The 20,144-nt window shown below is 35.5% G+C and overlaps 2 protein-coding genes across 5 annotated transcripts; one reads left to right on the forward strand and one right to left on the reverse strand.

Moving 5' to 3' along the window:
* Positions 1 to 403: 403 nt before the first annotated feature.
* LOC111808344 (2-oxoglutarate and iron-dependent oxygenase domain-containing protein CP2) lies at positions 404 to 9,219 on the reverse strand. Of its 4 annotated transcripts, XR_015411560.1 has the most exons (12): positions 8,804 to 9,219; positions 5,649 to 5,696; positions 5,047 to 5,223; positions 4,810 to 4,960; positions 4,630 to 4,716; positions 3,592 to 3,716; positions 3,106 to 3,224; positions 2,098 to 2,209; positions 1,879 to 2,017; positions 1,596 to 1,666; positions 1,365 to 1,485; positions 404 to 815 (listed from the first exon to the last, which is right to left on the reverse strand). XR_015411560.1 is itself a non-coding variant. In XM_023694265.2 (9 exons), exons 1-9 carry the CDS (start codon positions 9,101 to 9,103, stop codon positions 1,982 to 1,984), a joined length of 1,155 nt encoding a protein of 384 aa, XP_023550033.1. In that variant the 5' UTR covers positions 9,104 to 9,219; the 3' UTR covers positions 1,707 to 1,981. The 4 variants fall into 4 exon arrangements, 1 of the variants encoding a protein (XP_023550033.1); XR_015411559.1 differs by having other exon boundaries at positions 1,365 to 1,666; XR_002817049.2 differs by lacking the exons at positions 1,365 to 1,485; positions 1,596 to 1,666.
* A 1,045-nt stretch (positions 9,220 to 10,264) lies between these two features.
* Positions 10,265 to 14,054, forward strand: LOC111808343 (fructose-bisphosphate aldolase 3, chloroplastic). The gene is made up of 6 exons (XM_023694264.2): positions 10,265 to 10,585; positions 11,769 to 12,038; positions 12,164 to 12,273; positions 12,397 to 12,487; positions 12,595 to 12,864; positions 13,414 to 14,054. Exons 1-6 carry the CDS (start codon positions 10,433 to 10,435, stop codon positions 13,690 to 13,692), a joined length of 1,173 nt encoding a protein of 390 aa, XP_023550032.1. The 5' UTR covers positions 10,265 to 10,432; the 3' UTR covers positions 13,693 to 14,054.
* The last annotated feature ends 6,090 nt before the right edge of the window (positions 14,055 to 20,144 follow it).

Below are 20,144 nucleotides of genomic sequence, written 5' to 3' on the forward strand. Positions count from 1 at the left end.
ACTAAAAATCTTAGAGATAGGTGAGTAGTAGCATGTAAAACAACTTATTCTTTAAAGAGGCATTTACATTAAGAATGAATGCATGTAGTATTGATTTGTAGAACCTGAGATCCAAATTATGATTCCCATTCATTAATTTTTATTATATTAGTTGAACTATGATACACATTCATTCACTAAGTGATGTATCATTAATTAATAAATATAAACATGCTTATGATTAGGGGACAAAAAAATCTTGGAAAGATTGATCAAAATCTTGGCATGGAGAGATTTATGAGGATTTGCAAACCCAGTTTCATGATGCTTTTCTACTTAATGAAATTGGATCCATTGTAGGTAGTCAATAACATATGCACAATCATATTAAGTTTTTTCTTGTCATACACAGCCACAAGCACAATAATAATAATAATAATAATAATAATAATAATATCATCCTACATTTATAATATAGTATTTAACTTTTTATTGACAGGTCTATTCCATGAATTTCTCATATACACTCACTCACTCACTCACTTGGTATATTTAGTTGACATTGTCGCATATATATATATATATAAAACACCATTGATACCGACAAAGTGTTGCTTGCAAGAGGCTACACGTTGTTCTAAGATCTTGTAAAGCAACTCTAACACTCTTTGACCTGCGTGACATTCCCTGGTCTCTAGTAGCAACGAGGCCTCGAGCAGCACTCTCCTCGAGCGACTACTATTCGACTACTCATAACATAAGCTACTCTCTACAATGGCTAAGAAGATTGATCCTGCAACCAGAAGCGTCCTTATGCTCAAACCTCGTTCTCCAACCTGCAAACCCACAACGTGTGAAGTTCTGTTCTTTAAAAAGAAAAAATGAAGGCAAACATTGTTTTTTCTGGTAGAACTGGAAGCTTTTTGGATCAGCAATGGAGGTCAGACAAGTATGCTAAACGGTTTGAATGTAAGCACCAATAATGGAGATTTGGAGAAGAAAATCTACGTCCTCTAATATATATGCTTATGCATTCTACTAATTATTTTCTGATTTCATATGAAAAGGTTAATGGTATATTTTAGTTAATAAGGAAAATTCAAGTTGATAAATCTATGATTAGCACTCAATAATATGAATGTCGCCTACGAATTTCTTCATGCTCATAACATCATAAATTTGTAGAGAATGATTTTCACAAGCATAATAACAAGTAAATGTTTAGGAGCTATATAAATCAAAACATTCAAAAGGCAATTTTTAAAACACAAGCAACAGAGTCCTAGTTTTAATGTTAAGGAAGATTCTTAACTCCCTCCCATCTATTTGAAGCCCTTCTGGGACTACCAAAATAACACAAAATTATTCTGAAGCCATTACTGTACCTTCACGGTCCAAATATCGATATTATTTCAGAGGTTTTCCTTGAATTTTCCTCGATTTTGTTGTAAGATTGGGAGAGAAGGAAGAGCAACGACCACCAACGATCATGGTGGGGATCAGGATCTAAATCAAGAACCAAAGATGATATCTAAAGTTCAAAAAGTTCTACACATACTTATGTGCGAGTGCTAAAAAGAGTAACTAAGACTCCTCCAAACAGTAAAACTCAATACCAAAATTTGTTTCGCCACATTAATCCAATCTCATTGCCGTCGCCGACTTGATGAGCAGTGTAATAAATTTGCTGCACTATGAACAGAATATTCAATTTGACATATAGGGAGTATCAGAAGCTAAGATTACATGTTATTTCACTCCAATTCGGCACAAACGGGTTTCTAATTGGTTAAATTTTTCTGACAACTATTTTCACCTATCAACAACATTTTAAAATGTACACCTACAACTGCAAAATGTAATGCAGCACAATAAATAATACAGGACAGCACCCATTACCTGCACATGGCGAAAGTTAGAACAGCAGACTTCGTTTTGATGAACATGCTTCATATTTGGTAAAATTTACAGCTCCTCAACAATAGTTTTCACCATTGCAGGCTCAAGGAGGAGATTTTACGTCCCTTCTAAGTAACTCCTGGAGACAATAGATATACCAGATTGAATTTGAGGTAAAAACTTAAAAGTAGTACTCAATTCAGCAAGAACGAAACGCACCTGCTTTGTGGCATCAATTGATAGGAGTTGCCTTTCTCTCTTCTCACGTTGGCATTCTCCACACCAGCTGGAGAAATCTTTCTGATATTTCTTTAACTCTCTGAACACAGAACTGTAACAAGATTTTTCAGGAAAAAAAAGGGTTAGGAAACACGGAAAGCAACTGAGCCCAATATACATCTATAATGTACATAATAATACTATGCTTCCTACTGAAAAACACCGTTTCAAAGTAACAAAAATTATGTTTTTAGAAAATGTCAACAGCACCTTAAGCACTTAAAAGTGCTCTATGAGAAAGCATTCTACTTGTAAGGTGATATTGGCTGCTCTTGGCCGAACTACTTGACTAGGAAGCCCCAAAGCAGTATCAAGAATACATAAAACCAAACGTTAACATGATTTTGGTATCAAACACTGTTTACTAAATTAATTACGAGTAAAAATGTTCTTACTACAAGCTTTTACTAAGAAAACAAGTAAGCTCACACACCTTAAAACCAGCCAATAAAAAGAGAAAAAATTAATTCAAGTCAAAAAGAAATTTTATGGGCAATCATAAACGGTCTTCGGCTGGCTGAAAAATGCAAGCAACCTCAAACAGTAAGCATCGTATGAGCATTTATTTAGTGCTCAGATTCAGGCCTTCCTATATAATATATAAATATAAAAGAACAACTTCAGCATACAGAAAACCAATTCATCTCCGGTCAAAAAAATATGCATAACCCAATTCATCTAATGTAAGCTAATTCTTAATCTTAATTTGTGCTTACATCAGTCAAACGGTGATTGCATGTAAAAGTGCAATGTGATACCTCATATATATATATATATATATATATATACACACACACACACACATGCATGCATACATACATACATATATATATATATGATCACTTTCTGCCAATAAGTGCTTATGCTGTTGAACAAAATATTACATCCTTTTACTCGTATTTGGACAATAAAACAATCTCAGAGGTCGAAGTACTAGTGAGAGAATACCTTCTGCACCACAAAAGTAAGTTGACCCGACGACCAGATGTTGTAGCTCTAGCACCATGCCGATGACGACCACGGTGAAGAACCGCGTGTCCAGGAACATGCAAATAGTCAAAGATTTCCTAATACAGAGACTGTTATGGTAAAATTCACCCACCACGGAGTATTACTAAAAATGAAATGACTACTAATTGATCGTATACTGTATATTCACACATTTGCATCGTCTGGTAAATATTCAGTACTCTTGGTTACATGTACCCATATACCTAAATGTTCAGATTTTTCAACATTAATAGTAAGCGTTCAAGAACGTATTATTATCCCAACAGCTCATGACCTATATTAATGATTAATTTTAATGAGCTCATATCTATGCGGTTGCAGATATGAATAAGCAGCTTGAAATATATGAGCCAAGCCAACCCCAAAGGAAGGAACCAGCATTACAAAATAAAGGTGTAAGGTGTTCTCTCAAGACTATCATACCTCTGGTTGGGTCTCCGTATTAACATGCTTGTCACATCGGATGCCGCGAAAGAACAGTTCACCACCAGAAAATTGTTTACCCAAACAAACATTCAATGTGACTTCCGAATCATCCACGTGAAAACCTATAGTAAAATCATTTTGAAATAAAATTGATTAATAGTTTCGATATCAACAGAAAAATATAAAAAAAAATGAGCAACAAAACAAAAAACATAAAAAATTTACAGATTGCAATAACTACAGACAAATATAAATAGGAAACTTTATCAAAAGGACAAAAAATGAAATTTCAGCAAAAACAATCGTCTTGAGCAATGAGCAAAGAGAAAGAACAGATTACGGTTGATCTTTTAAAGTTTAATATCATCTATTCATTTACTGGATCTCCATTTTCAATAACTAAAATATGTCCATAAAGGAAAAAGTAGAGAACTAAAGGTAAAAACAAAGTAAGTTAAATTATAACATTGTTCCTATAGTTTCACGTTTGTATCAACTTTGCCCTTAAAAAAGTTTCAACGTCATATTTAAATTTGTCCTTATAATTCATTCCCACGGCATGTGTTGTCAATTGTGATTGAAAACAGTGTAGACCGCCTCATTATCACATAACATACGTACAGTGTGAAGTACGTCCACATAGCTTTACATTAATGCTTTATCAAATTTCCATTCAATTTGACACCACTAGTTAACAATAAGAACTTTTGGGATAAATTAATTACAGTAATGAAATTAAAACTTTCAAAAAAGTACAAGGATTAAATTGACACAAATAAAAGCACAAGGATAGATGGCATAATTTAACAAAAAAAAAAAAAAAAAAAAAAAAAAAAAAAAAAAAAATTAAGCAAGAAGCAAGAGATTGGCGAGTGGAGAAAAAGTTACTGGAAGCACTACCATGTTCCATATCTCTAAAAATTTTGTATTTAACAAAACCATTCATAAGAAAATGTTTTTCTCCCTATGAACATTAATAAAAAAGGATTGATAGGAGGGAAAGCAAGAAAATGACCAGTTCCTACTAAAACCTACCAAGTTCCACATCTCTGTCAATTCCATATTCAACAACAAAACCATGATGAGAGTCCAGTGTGGCTCCTCCAACTTCTGGAAAGAAAACTACATAACACCAAAAACAAACATGTGAAAAATCATGGCTCTCGTATTCTACATGAAACAACTTTCAAGGAGTACCTCAATCAAAAGTGTTACCTCTTGATATAGGACGTATAAAATCATCCATCAACTTATCAAGCATGGTCTCCAAACCAAAGTCATCAAGAACAGCACCATATTTGTTCATTGTGTTAGGTCGCATGATTCTGAATTTTGTCTCGTGAACCCATCTTTCAAAGCTTTCCACCTAAGAATTAAAAGGCGAATAGTATTATGCAGAAATCAAATCTCAGGGAAGTAAAAAACATGCAAACAAATTTTAAATTATTATACCTCAGATAACAGCTTTTCACAGAATTGTGGTTGAAGCATTTCAAATTTATAAATTCCTGGAGAGGGTTCAGACATGATGCGTCGAAAGCTCTCCTCCGAATTCTCATTGATAGCTTTGAGAAAAGAGGGGACAAAGAAGTTCGCAGCATGCATGCTGTAAAGCTCCCTGTGTAACGGCTGCAAAGAGTAGGATAGCAACTTAGTAAGGGAATATATTGTGGATGTACTGTAAGTAACTATTCATTGAAGCAAGAAAATGTAAACGGAGATCCATTACAAAATATCAAGATCTCATCTAACTTCTATGAATTTTATTACTAAAGATAATTGTTAAAAAAGTATATTAACAAATGCAAGTTTTCTTTTTTGTTTCTTTTTTCTTTTTTTCTTTTTTCTTTGGCAATTTCCATTCAAACCAGTAACATTAGGACAAACCAAGGAAAGTGATCCTTGAAAATACTCAAAAGTCAAAAATTCCAATTTATGAAGTAAATATTATGCCATTAGATGATTTTGAAGCATATAAAAAAGGACTCCATAAATTCTTACACCAGTGTTAAGCATGACTAACTCAGATACATACAGCTAAGACTTTCATTTACCTGATAGTTTGATATAATCTTTTGTCGGTATTCTCTATGCCTCTGAATCTGATAATTCAAATGCATGAAATTGTGGTAAGAGAATAACTCAGATGAGAAAAGTAGTATTTGGGACACCACAAGAGGAAAATACAAAGAAACATCACAACTTCTATTGTTTAATGAAATAAGTAATTTAGCTTCCATTGGCTATTTTTTAAAAATTTAAAGTTTCATGTTTCTCTAATTCCAATAATATCAATCAACACATGGTAGGAGCCAGAAGGAAAAGAAAAAGGAAACAAATATATAAATAATCAACAATCACATCACGCCCAGCAGCTTATATTTTTAAAATTGGCTACAATGCAGTGAAAATACTTATAGCTATTCAAGCCCCTGACTTCAAGAAACCTGTTGCAACTGGATATAATCACATAAAGAATGATAAACCATCTGGTGGAAGAACAACTGGAAGGACACTCGATCATTCAGCTTTTTCAATGCCAATATTTAGATAAGCACAAGGGAAACCAATTTACAAAAGCTCCTAAGCTTCAAAACGAGGTGCAACAATGAATGAGTGACACGCATCATACATTAAGAAGTTTCCAAATTATATTCATAAATGATGGCTATTTTAAGCCGGAGTATAGTCAACTATTAAATTTATCCTGCATAAGCAAGCAATGTTTTTTAGACTCAAAATCTAATTTAAGGAAACAAGCTTCTAGCTAGCATGAAGATGATAATTGGAAACTGGAATTTCTTTTAATAAAAATAATAATAGCAATCATAATTGAAAAGTGTTCAGACCAATTTAGACACACATTGTTCAGACCAATTTAGACACACATTGATTATCTTACAATATAACTACCTAACCTCACAACGTTAGAGTCAGAGAAGAAAAGACTTGAGGATATTTTACATTCAAGGTGCATAACTACCAAGGTTTGCACTCATGACCATAAGGGCATCAAAGTTTACAGCTTCAAAGACCAGGATTTTTAAATCAAATGCAATAAGCTATAAATAGTAGGCATATAGATGTCTTAATTTGGAAAGCTACTCTGATGCTCTTTGATATTGTCAAGAGATAATGAATGAAAACATAATATTTCAATTAAATGCACTCAAGAAAAAACCTAGAGTTTGTGTTTCTTAGGCACAAAAGTAAACAAACAAAATAATAGATGAATTATTGCTTTTTGACAAAAGAAATGAAGAAAAAGGAGCTACAAATGAAGAAAAGGCTTAGAGAATGACTCTTACAAGCAAGAAAAATAACAAACACGTTAGAGTGTTCACAGAAAACGTATTTGAAAAATTGTGAACCTTAATGGGCACACGCAGAAGTGAAATCAGCTTGCCAGCATGCAACACACCAAAATGCCGCACTCAAATAAAAATGTATCAGAAGCTAAGACAGAATAGTTGGCTAGGACATGGGAGTTTACCTAGAGTCCAAGCTAAAAATTACCCTGTTGGTATTTTCACGCTCGTGATGTACTTTTAATTGCAGTCTTTCCTGTTTCTTGTTATTGGATCTCAGTGAAAGTCGTGTTTCATATATTCAAAATATGGAACAAGTAGAGTTCTTTTAAGTTAAAATTTGCAGATGGTATGATTAACCAAAAAGAAAAGAAAAGAAAAGAAAAGAAAAGAAAAGAAAAGAAAAGAAAATCCAAGCACCAAGTTTGGAAGTAGCAAAAAGATCTTCCAAATTGAAATGATATGAGTTAAAAGGGTATGAAATTTAAACCATGAAAGCACTAAAATGGACATGGGACATTATTTATCATGATATAAAATTAAGCCGAGTTGAATATGATACTTATCTGGAAGAAAAATTACAACAAAAAGGGGTAGCACTATTTGTTTTTTGTGAATCATTCTTATCTTGTGATCTGTTTTTAAGATAAAATAAAAGAAGAAAGAAATACAACACACTTTATATATATTTCCTCTTTTCCATTCTATACTTTAAAAGTAAATATTTTTTAAAATTAAGATATTTTTTTAAATCATTCCATATTTCCTATTATTTGCATTTCTAAGAAACAATTTGTATTTTAAAGTATGTTTGGTAAATTTTAACATTAATTTCATGCTTTTATTAAATTGTTGTAACTAAAAAAACGACGGTTCATAAACTGTTTATAAAACTTAGAAAGCCAAGCATTTTATAACTGAGAAATCATTCTCTGTTCTTAAGATAGTAGCTGGGGTGTTTCCAAAGAACTCTGAATGAATTCCTCACCAAGTTCTCTCCGGGCAATGCTGGGTTACTGTGCATGTCAAACTGTTATCATTGTTTCTAACACTCTGATTTGGAACCTTTAGCTTGAAAGAAATGAGAGAATGTATGGGAGTTAAATAGAACTTTGGACTGAGTTTTAGGACTGACTCTGCTTTGCAGCATCCACTTGATGTTCACTTCTTAACTTCTAGCAATGATTCCCTTGCTACTAATCATCTACCTAGAGCACCTATTAGTAAGCTCTATCGGGGCTTTCGATTCTTGGAAGGAATATTTATCTTTCTTCATACTTCACATACTTTCTCCATTTTTGTCCCAATAAAATCTAATCCACTGTTCTGGAAATACTTCCAAGAAACATGGAAGTAATCAAATATAAAAACAAGATACAGGAATAGACCTTGCCTTCCCAGACTGCAATTTGAATGCAAAGCCTCCAAAATTCAGAAGCTCAAATGCATTAATTCCTCAAGAACAGAAAGAAACCCCAACGAGTAGTGAAGTACAAACATTGACACTTCCTCCTTGCTTTCATCAAAATTGCGTCAAAAATCAAGAGCATAAGAGAAATTTGACAAATACTATCCTCATTTTTACTTGGCATATTAACATCAAAGTCTAATTAGTCATGCTATTAATAAATCTACATATTCAAATAACTATGTTCCCGCCTTCTGATTCACCATCACATAACAATGAAAATAAAAATCTTAATCCTTAGCCTGCAAACAACGTCCAACTAACAATTCATAAGATCATGCGGCATTTGCTATCATTGATTTTAACCTATAAAACAATTTCTAGAAAATATAACCTACCTTCTCTTCCTCCTCCTCCATTCACCAGCCAAACCAAGCAAACATGTATTGAAATTCACCATAGATATAGAGATAAAACAATTTAAAACACTTACGCGGTTGCGTTCGCCCTCTGGAGCATATCGGAGTAGAATGTCCCTCATATACTGAAGCTTAAGGTCGCGTGCCATATTGAGCATGCTCGGAGGCAAATGCCTTTCCAGCATGCTGAAGAGGAGCGGGCTGAATTCCAATTGAAGGTCCTCATAGCTCTCCGACTTGTGATCTTCCTTGGGTTGAAGACGAAGCCTGTGGGTTGAGAAAGAGTGTGCACTGGGCGAGACGACGCCATTTCCATTGCCAGTCCCGGGAGCTTGGGGCTGCTTTCGTCGTTCAAGAGAAGCTTCCAGAGACATAGCTTCGCATCTGTAGAGGTCAAATGCCTTTGAAGAAAGAATTACAGAAGCATGTTTTGTGATGAGAGTGTGAGAAGTGGATTGAAATTAGGGTTATGAAGAGGAAGAAGACGAAGATGGTGAAAGTTGCAGGTTAGGGTTAGGCTCTATTTCGTTAGTTGCTGACGTGTACCTGTGGGACCCAACCGATTACGTGGACGTTTTTACTCGTCCAATTATCCTCCAAACTTTTACCAAATTTATAGATTTTATTTAAATTCTTTAAATGACACAGGATCGTCAGAACTTTTATTTTAAAAAAATATTTTAAAATATAATTTCCATTTAAAATATTTTTAAAAATATATATATAAACAAAAATCTAATATAATATTTTAACCTCCTGGTCTTTCAAAAACAAAAAAAACTAATATTTTAACTTTTGATATTTATGTTCGTTATGATATCATGCAGGCCTTTCTTTTATAAGGTGTCTAATGCGTTGTGCTTGACAGTAAGGCCCAGGGTACATATATGAGTCTATGAGTCCGCTTATTGGGGCTCATGTGTGCATAAGTGGGCTATGTAGGTACCCCTGACCCAAGATTGTATGATACTTCTCAATCCAATCTTAGATCCTAATATTTAGGACTGGAAAGAAAGACGTTATAATCTTACTCCAAAATAGGTTTTGGTTTTTGGCAACCATCTTTAAATCCTCGTGACTTTGTTCATTGACACGTAATAAAGATCTAAATGTTATAATCTATTAATAAAAATTCTTTAATTGAATCCAAAATTTTTGACACGCGTAAATTCTTTAAAAAAAAAAAAAAAAAAAAAAAACTCAATTTACTTTGATGGGCTTCGATTCAATCGTGGATGCGAGACAAACGTTTTGTTAACAAATTAGAGTAACACATCAAAATTGTATCGGACCCATAACACACAAATTTTATGATCAATATTAATGAACTAATAATATATCCAAATGATATGATAGCCGACTCAAACTATTTTGTGTCATATGATTGAAAAGCAATAGTTTGGTAATATAGGAATTATCGACAGGGACAGTTTGGCAGCACCTCACTTGCATCGGCCCATCATCGCCCCCGGCGGACTTACCAATACGAAGCGTTTGCTGTTCACTTTTTAAAATACTAACTTTTGGTCAATCGCGCTCACCGCGATCCATCCACCAACCCACCTCACTACGAACCAATTATTATTTTTCTTTCCAAAATCCCACAATAAAACCACCCCCACAACCCAATTCGATTCTGTGGGTTGTTGTTTTTTTTTTTTTTTTTTTTTGCCTCATCAATTCTTCTTCCTGTTGTAGAAGCCATGGCCTGCCTGAGCTTCACTAAGTTGAACGCCTCCTCTTCGCAATGGATCGCTCACCAATCCTTCTCCCAGAGGCGCGGATCGTCTTCTGGTCGACGTGTTTCTGTCCCGATCCGTGCTGGGGGTTACTCCGATGAGCTTGTTCAGACCGCGGTGAGTATTTGGTTTTAGATCGTTGTTTGTTTGGGCGATTGACCTGGGGATTTAATATGGGAGGGCTTGTGGGATGTTTTTGTTGGGATTTGGATCTGATATTTGATTTGCATGTATTGGAGTTTTGAGTTGATCGTGATGTAATTGCTGAATGTTCGCGATCGTGGGAGGTTCTTTTTCCTGTCTTTATCAGGGTTCGATTTTTGTTTTTCTATGACTTTGACCTTGATTTTTCTGCGATCTTTTCATAGCGAGCTACTTTGTTTTGTTTCATGTCTGCTCTAATACCATTTTCATAGTGAGATAAGTTTGATCATCATGTTACGATGCTCTTAGTGGCAGACTGCCAGTATGCTGACCTTGCTGTATTTGTGGTTTGATCTTACTATGGATAGATTCTTGCAGAAAGGAATAATTAGATACATATTTCAGGAAGTCAGCTCTGGACCGTCCCCCCTCCTTCCCTTTTTAATGTGAATATACTACTAGATCAATGTTTTATATCTCATGAATTATGAATGTTTAATAAGAAACAGGTGTTCGTCTCTGTGAGAGTTTACTTGTCCTCTTTGGGCTTTCCCTTTCGAGTTTCCCTTCAAGGTTTTTAAAACGCCTTGGCTAGGGAGAGGCTTCCACACCCTTATGAAGGATGTTTCTTTCTACTCCCCAACCGATGTGGGATCTCACAATCCACCCCCTTCGGGGCCTAGCGTTTTAGTTGGCACATCGCCTCATGTCCACTCCCTTCGGGGCTCAGCCTCCTCGCTGGCACATCACTCAGTGTCTGCTCTAATACCATTTGTAACAGCCAAAGCCCACTTCTAGTAGATATTGCCTTCTTGGGGCTTTCCCTTCTGGGCTTCCTCTTTAGGTTTTAAAACGCATTTGCTAGGGAGAGATTTCCACACCCTTATAAAGGATGCTTCGTTTTCCACACCCTTATAAAGGATGCTTCGTTTTCCACACCCTTATAAAGGATGCTTCGTTTTCCACACCCTTATAAAGGATGCTTCGTTCTCCTCCCAACCGATGTGGGATCTCACGTTATTATATGCTTGAAATCATTTGTTATGATGTTTAAGAATGGCAAAACCACCTTTGTATTTTGTAATGGCACTGCGTCTTAACTAGGTTGGATTCCTTGCATTAAGGCATAATCTTTGTTCATTTCCTTGGTTTGCAGAAATCAGTAGCATCTCCTGGACGTGGTATTCTTGCTATTGATGAATCTAATGCAACATGTGGGAAGAGGTTAGCATCCATTGGCTTGGACAATACCGAAACCAACAGACAAGCATACCGACAGCTTTTGCTGACCACACCGGGTTTGGGTCAGTACATATCTGGTGCTATTCTTTTCGAGGAAACACTCTACCAGTCGACCACAGATGGAAAGAAATTTGTCGATTGCTTGCGAGAGGCAAAGATTATGCCTGGTATTAAAGTTGACAAGGTGAATTGTCCTTTTACCTTTCAATACACACCAAAGAATTTATTTTTGATTGCTGTTACAAAGTGTCTCGACTGTATGAAGCTGAATATTGAATTTTGTTCATATTTATATTGTGTGGGTTTCAGGGTTTGGTTCCTCTGCCAGGATCCAACAATGAATCCTGGTGTCAAGGCTTAGACGGACTGGCCTCAAGATCGGCTGAATATTATAAGCAAGGTGCTCGTTTTGCTAAGTGGTAAGTCGGCATGTTCTTTGTTTCTGAAAGAACAAAGACCCTCTTATATAGGAGGGTGGTTTTCTCTTCTAACCTGTTTTGTTCGGTTAGTTACGTAAAATCTAAATCATATGAAACGTACAGGCGGACGGTTGTTAGCATTCCTTGTGGTCCTTCTGCTCTGGCTGTTAAGGAAGCTGCTTGGGGCCTTGCTCGATATGCCGCCATTTCTCAGGTATACGCTTGTTCTATGAACTTGTTTATAAATATTACAGGATCATATATTTGAAGAGATTTTTCATTACGAGAAGATTCTTTTCTTCTATCTCTTTGTTACTGCAGGACAATGGGCTTGTACCTATTGTAGAACCTGAGATCCTTCTTGATGGGGACCATTCCATTGACAGGACACTTGAAGTGGCTGAAAAGGTCTGGTCAGAAGTATTCTTCTATTTGGCTGAAAACAATGTCCTGTTCGAAGGAATCCTTCTAAAGCCTAGCATGGTAACGCCCGGCGCCGAACACAAGGAGAAGGCCTCTCCTGAAACTATTGCTAAATACACACTAAAGATGCTCAGGAGAAGAGTTCCTCCTGCCGTTCCTGGAATCATGGTATGAATAATTGAACTTGTTTTCGACGTTTAATGGCGTCCCTAATTTTTCTATTCTCACAGCAGTGTTATACATGTCACTCTATATTTTGTTCTGCTATAGAAACTGTTGATAGTTTCATCTTCGTGTTGTAGTTTGGTTGGTATGTTTATTGGTTGAATTTTAATTGACTGGGCAAGATCTTCTGACTGTCAAGAATATTTAATGGTCGAATGTTCTTAACTTTATTGTGAGATCCCACATCGGTTGGGGAGGAGAACAAAACACCCCTTATAAGGGTGTAGAAACCTCTCCCTAGTAGACGCGTTTTAAAAACATTGAGGGGAAGCTCGAAAGGAAAAAGGTCCAAAGAGGACCATATCTGCTAGCGATGGACTTGGGCTGTTACAAAAAATACTCTTCGAAAAACGATATTAGGTTTCAGCATATAGATAGGAATTAAAAACTTTATGAAAAGTCTATGTTCTTAAAGATTCTTGAAGTTTCCTTTGTAAAAACTCATTTTAAGTGCAGATATAGTACAATAAAAATCTTTTATTCTGTATGCAGTTTTTGTCTGGAGGACAGTCTGAAGTGGAAGCGACATTGAACCTGAATGCAATGAACCAAAGCCCCAACCCTTGGCATGTATCCTTCTCTTACGCCCGTGCGTTGCAGAACACCGTGCTCAAGACATGGCAAGGAAATCCCGAAAACGTCGAGGCTGCACAGAAAGCACTTCTGGTGCGTGCAGAGGCGAACTCCCTCGCTCAGCTCGGTAAGTACTCTGCCGATGGTGAAGGCGATGAGGCCAAGAAGGGTATGTTTGTGAAGGGATACACTTACTGAGCCTTGTTAAATTGCTGATGCGCTCGAAACTCGTGCTAATGTGTGTGCTTTTCTTCTCCTCCTCATTGAAGAAGACCTTTTTTTGCTCTATAGGATAAAGTCTTTCATCTCCTTCCTTTGATAGAAAGCTTTTTATAATAAGACCTGTGAGAAGCAAACTCACATAGAGAGTAAGCAAATTGTATCCTACCATGTTTTTTTCAAGTTATTTAGTGTTTTGAGATGTAGTTTTTAATATGCAGCATCGTATCCTTCCTGTAAAGTGAGCCCACTTTGTTGGCAATAATTATGTTTTCCAAAAATATTTTAATTAATTATGCTCAAGTTCTTTTTTGGAATAATGGAGACAATCCTTAGTGATATGATCTTTCTCTTAGTTTATGGTTCCTTAGTGATATAATTTTTTAGTTAGGCTAGTTAAAGTTTCTTCAACTTAATTGCTTTGATCCCAACTCATGAAATATTGAGTTTCAAAGTTGTTTTTGTTATTATATCCGTTCGTTGAAGTTGTGACGATGCATAACTAATGCAGGGCGTGCATGAATTGACTAATTACACTCACTGAATATGCTATGTCCAATCGAGTTTAATTCAGATATTCTCACTTCTGTTCATTGCAAGTTCTTCTTATTGAGAATCCATTCATATTGGTGTGGGTTTACATTTGTTTTTCCTTATTTCCATCAACAAATTCATCACATATATTTTGCTACGATAGGAAAATGTTATGAGCTAAATATGCTACTTCAATATCGGAGAAAGTATTTTAGCCTTCCAAGTTCTTTGATCTCAAACTCTTTCATTAGTTTTCTTTTGAGTTATTGTAACTCCCCTTGATTTGAGTGTTGCGTGTACGTTGATGACTTTGTCGTCACTAGTACAAGTGAGAAAGATATCAAAGAGTTCAAGCAACAAATGATAGAAGAATTTGAGATGACTGATCTCCGATTACTCATGTACTACTTCGGTATTTAAGTGGACCAAACAAAAGATTGCATCATGCTAAACATGCTAAAGCAATTAGCCTGTGCTGAAAAGATGTTGCATCAATTTAAGATGGAGTGCAACTTGATTGCGAGTATCCTATGGAAGCAAAGTTACAACTCAGGACAGATGTTGAAGGAAACTTGGTGAATTCCACTGAGTATAGGTGCATCATCGAAAATTTGAGGTACTTGACTCATACTTGTCCGGACTTTTCATATGATGTTGGAATGGTGAGTAGGTACATGGAAAAGCCTACTATGATGCATCATCAAGCGGTTAAGCACTTTCTCCGCTATATGAAGGAAACAACAAGCAACGGGCTTAAATATCAAAAAGGGTGAGGTCTTGAAGAACTAGTTGATTTTACCGATAGTGATTTAGCGAGAGATATTGATGACAGAAAAAACAACGCAGGAACGACGTTTTATCTGAATCAAAATTTGATCTCTTTACAATCTCAGAAGTAGCGAATTGTGACATTATCATTGTGCCAAACATTGTGGCTGTGAAATTTGTTGATCGAAGAGACTAAAAATGAACTAAAGTTAGTAGCTCTCTACGTCAACAAAAATCTGCAATTGTATTGATGAAGAATCTGATATTTTACAGATGTAGCAAACACATTAACACTCACTTCCACTTCATCTGTGAGTATATCAAGAAGAGACAAATCGTTGTGGAGTTCATATGCACTAGAGAGCAACGTGTGGATATTCTCACCAAGGCCCTAGCAAGGGTTAAGTTTGCAAAGATGCATAAATTCCTGGGGAGTGAAGAATCTCGAACAAACTCAAGCTTACGAGGAAGATTGTGAGCCGATAAGATTGACTTAGTAAAAGAAGTTACTAATTTATAGAGAACTTTAGGACAATTGTCAGTGGTTGTCCACTTGAAGTGCTCAAGGTTCGTTTGTTCCAAGAAATTCTCTCCTCGAGTTATTCTTTCTACTCTATTTGATTATTTCGATATATTTCAATCGCGGGTCAAAAACCAATACATTATTCAAACAAATTTGTTATTGGTTTACGAAGAAAAACCCTAAGCCCTAAACCCAACTGTCATACCATAACTCTGGAGTTTCAAGTAATTGAATTTAATGCTTTTGTCCTTATCTGTAGTATAAACATTTTTATCAATAACTCCAAATCGTGATATTTATCATTTAGGTTCTCACTCTCGATCAAGAGACTATAAAGTGAAAACGACACAAAAGACAGGTACACGAGACGCCAGAGGATGAAGGCTTCGGCACAGTCGTGGACGCGTTGGAAAGTGGCTTGATCGTCGCTGCCTTGTTTGCCTCATCGGTGAAGAAGTCTAGTTTTTAATGACATCTTGATGACATCATCAAGGTTCAAATTACAAATTTAGTATTTATTTTGTATCGAGTATATCAATATTTTAAAATTTTTGAATTTATCAAATATCCATAAAATATAAATTGAAAAAATTAAAATGGTGTTTGCATTTTTTTTTAACATTGACAATATTTTCATCCATTTCTTATCGGAAATAAAATAAATATAATTATAATGTCAATTCAGCTCAATGAATAAAACACTAATAGATAAAAAAGTATGTATAGATAAAGATCCGTACATATTTATAAAAACAAAAATTAATATTAAAATACTGAAATAATTAAATTAATATCACTTCAAACTTTCCGATTCATAGGTAGTTTATCAACTAGTAAAAAAAAATATATATCTTTATGCATTGAAAATGAAATAACCAATCCCTTTGAAAACAACAGGGATTTCAGTAGACCTAACTTAGCCCGTTTATATATATTCTCGACTAAAAAGGTCCAGAGTAGCCCTAGACATAGGTTTAAGATGGTCCACTCATTCATTCTCTATGGTCAATTTCAAATATTTGCTCTCTTTAGGTACAAACTTTTTTTTTTCTTCTGCCAGTGCACGTTTGTAGGACGTATTTGATTTGGTTTTCATGATTTCATACACCATCGGAATATTATTAAGACATGAGAGGAAAATTGTTCTCTTACTCACACAATCTAGAGAAACACGAGCCTATTTTTTGTTTTTTTTTTTTTTTGTGAACGACTTCAGTTTGCTTAAAATTTTTTACTAATACAAGAAACATTAGTATATTTAATAATTCGTGTATCTAATTGTTCATATATTGACAATATGTCGAGATTAATTCTTAGTAACGAAACGTTATCTACACAATTGTGACACAGTTCGATGTCAAATGGCCCACCAATCACTTCCCACCACCACCCAATAATAAGCTACTAATATAACCAAAAAGTTATTTTTTCTTTTCCTTTTCCCCAATTTTATTTTTAAATATTTCAAATTAAATAAAACTTTGTCTCGAGCTGTAACCTTCCTCCTTTGCCCATCACATGATAATTCCAACAGCATTGGAATTCATTGGAATTCGTGTCAGTGGAGTTCTTCTTTTTTTTGTTTTTTTTTCTTTTAATTTTGTTCTATTTATTACCTCAATTTAAGCATAACTCAACCGATAATTACATTAATTATCATTTAAAATATCAATAATTCAATTTTCAACACATATGTATCTTAGCATCTTCTCGTTTTTAAGGGTGAAAACTATTTCCATAAACTAACTTAAATAACATATTTTGTTTTCACTTACCTGCATCGAAAACGTCGTAGGATATCATGTAACATAAATTTTTTTCAAATAAAACATGCTTAATTTTGGAGTTCATTTAATGAACTCTAACAAAAATGTGCAGTTTGTTAGTATAGACATTAACTTTCAATTTTTTTAAATTGTTTTTAATCATCGTATCTTTAAGATTGGATGTGGTTCCAGTTAATTCATAACACTCCCAATTTCAACATCTCATTTTGTTCTATTAACATTTTTGTTTTAATCACTAAAAAAAAAAAAAAATTTGGAAAAGGAAACTCTCAAATTTCACTAAAAAAGCTTAAACCTTTGCCTTTATATATATATATATATATATATATATATATCTCCCCTACTGTGCCCTCCCCATAGCTCAACCTTGTCCCTTCTCTTTCCTTTTTCTTTCTTTCTTCCTCTAACAATGCAAACTTCAAGCTACTCGAACGACACCATGACCGACCCGAGCAGCAACGACACGAGAGCATCGGAGGCGGGCGGAAGCGGCGGGAACGGAGGGACAAAGGTGAAGATGGGTTGCAATAGAATTGTAGACAAAGAAGGAATAATGTTAAGTTATTGAGAAAGACCAGAGCTTTGCAATTGCATTGCAGAGGGGAATTGAGGGTAATGGTCCGAAATTAAGGCTTCATTTTTGCTTATTTTGTAGTCTTTTTTTTAGTGCTCAAGACATGGGCTGTAAGAGATGCATACAAGCATAGCCATTATTAAGGTTTTTGTAAGAGTATGGCTTTAGGGTTTTAGGACATCTACTTTTTTCTATCACTTTAATCGAAAATTATTGGATTGTGTTTGTTTGGCGTCGTCAAGTCGGGTCACATTAGGACGTTTTAACTTTTTAGATCCTCCGTCTTTGTCTCGTGGGACAATCATTTGATTAGTGAGGTCCTCCGCCCTTGATTAAAATGAAATTTTCGTTTCAAATATTATCACCCCGAGTTTCAATCCAACGGTAGCTCAGAGATTACAATATCTAATGTAACGATTGAAAGGTGGATCGACAACGAGATTTCAATAAATAAAAAAAAAAAGGAAGAGTTTAAACTATGAAAGGTTGGAGATTCCATTCTATGTTTTTATTGAACTTTTGAAAAGCTTTTGTGGCATTGGATTATTAAAAAGAGGTGTAGATTACTGTTGGGGATGCTTCACTTTTTATGTTTCCTGTAAAGTCACTCAAAATCTTCACTACAAATATACCAAAATGTTGCAAAGAATGGACCATTGGGTATGTGTGTGTCGCCCCATATATAGGATAGACACACGGATATTAAATTGATATAGCTCGACTACTTAAAACAAAGGTTGTTCATCAGTAAGGTTGAATTGGGTCGGATGAAATATTTTTTTTGAACCCAATCAAATTGTTTGAATTATAAATTTTTTTTAAGAGTGATAAATTTTAGAAATAGTAGTGAGACATAAACCCTCCTCCTAGAATTATTATGAAGATTAAAAATCCGACAACCCAATCCAAAAAAAAAAAAAATAGATGATCAGGTTGGGTTATGAATTCTATTCGAGTTGTTCAGCTCACCAACTCAACCAATCTTAAATCTTGGGTTGGTCCAAGGAACAGACCTTTTCGAGGAGTGCAAACCAAAACCATGAGAGTTTATGCTCAAAATAGATAATATCATAGTTTTGTAGAGAGTCGTGATTCCAAACAGAAGAAACAAGAGCCACTATAAATCGCCTCCCCATTACTGCAACATTACATTTCTCAAACCACACAAAGTTTCTGCTTCAAATTGTATGCTCAAAATAGTATAAATTTTTGTGACTTGTAAGTTAAGCATCTCGACCCACCCGTCGAGCAGGGACGAAAGTAGGCCTTAGTGATCCGACGGTGCCGAGTGGAAGGGCTGTCACTCAACGGATAAAAGTTACTCTAGGGATAACATGTTGATCTTCCCCAAGAGCTCACATCGACGGAAAGGTTTGGCACCTCGATGTCGGCTCTTCGCCACCTGGGGCTGTAGTATGTTCCGAGGGTTGGGTTGTTCGCCCATTAAAGCGGTACGTGAGCTGGGTTCAGAACGTCGTGAGATAGTTCGGTCCATATCCGGTGTGGGCGTTAGAGTATTGAGAGGACCTTTCCCTAGTACGAGAGGACCGGGAAGGACGCACCTCTAGTGTACCAATTATCGTGCCCACGGTAAACGCTGGGTAGCCAAGTGCGGAGCGGATAATTGCTGAAAGCATCTAAGTAGTAAGCCAACCCCAAGATGAGTGCTCTCCTATTCCGACTTCCCCAGAGCCTCCGATAGCACAGCCGAAACAACGATGGGTTCTCTGCCCCTGTGGGATGTCACAATTGAATAACCACTTTGAGTAAGAAATTGAGTAATTTTACCGTACCAATTTCTTGATGCTTTCTTCAGCCCATAAAAAGTTTAGCTTGTATACATGATTAGGATTAGTTGCATTCTCAAATCTCTTTGGTTAGTTCATGTAAATCTCCTAGTTCAACTCTCCACGCAAGAAACCATTCTTCAAATTCATTTATCATAGTTTCTAATTTTTACCTAGTGCTAACGGGACTTGTATGGTAATAATCTTCGTCACTGGACTAAACATTTCATCAGAGTCTAATTCATATATTGTTGAGAGAATTCTCGAACTACGAGTCGAGCTTTATATCTCTCCATTGGTCCATCTAGACTATGCTTTATTTTGCAAACCCATTGTACTAGTTCCCACCAGGCTACTGCATTGTTTTTTACAGACTTTTTCTAGGACATCTGTCCCTTCTTTCCATAATTATAGCAAAGAAATTGAATGTATAAACTCAACACTAAACCCTTTAATCT

Source organism: Cucurbita pepo, chromosome 13, assembly GCF_057944985.1.
Source record: "Cucurbita pepo subsp. pepo isolate OVF chromosome 13, ASM5794498v1, whole genome shotgun sequence".
NCBI lineage: Eukaryota > Viridiplantae > Streptophyta > Magnoliopsida > Cucurbitales > Cucurbitaceae > Cucurbita > Cucurbita pepo.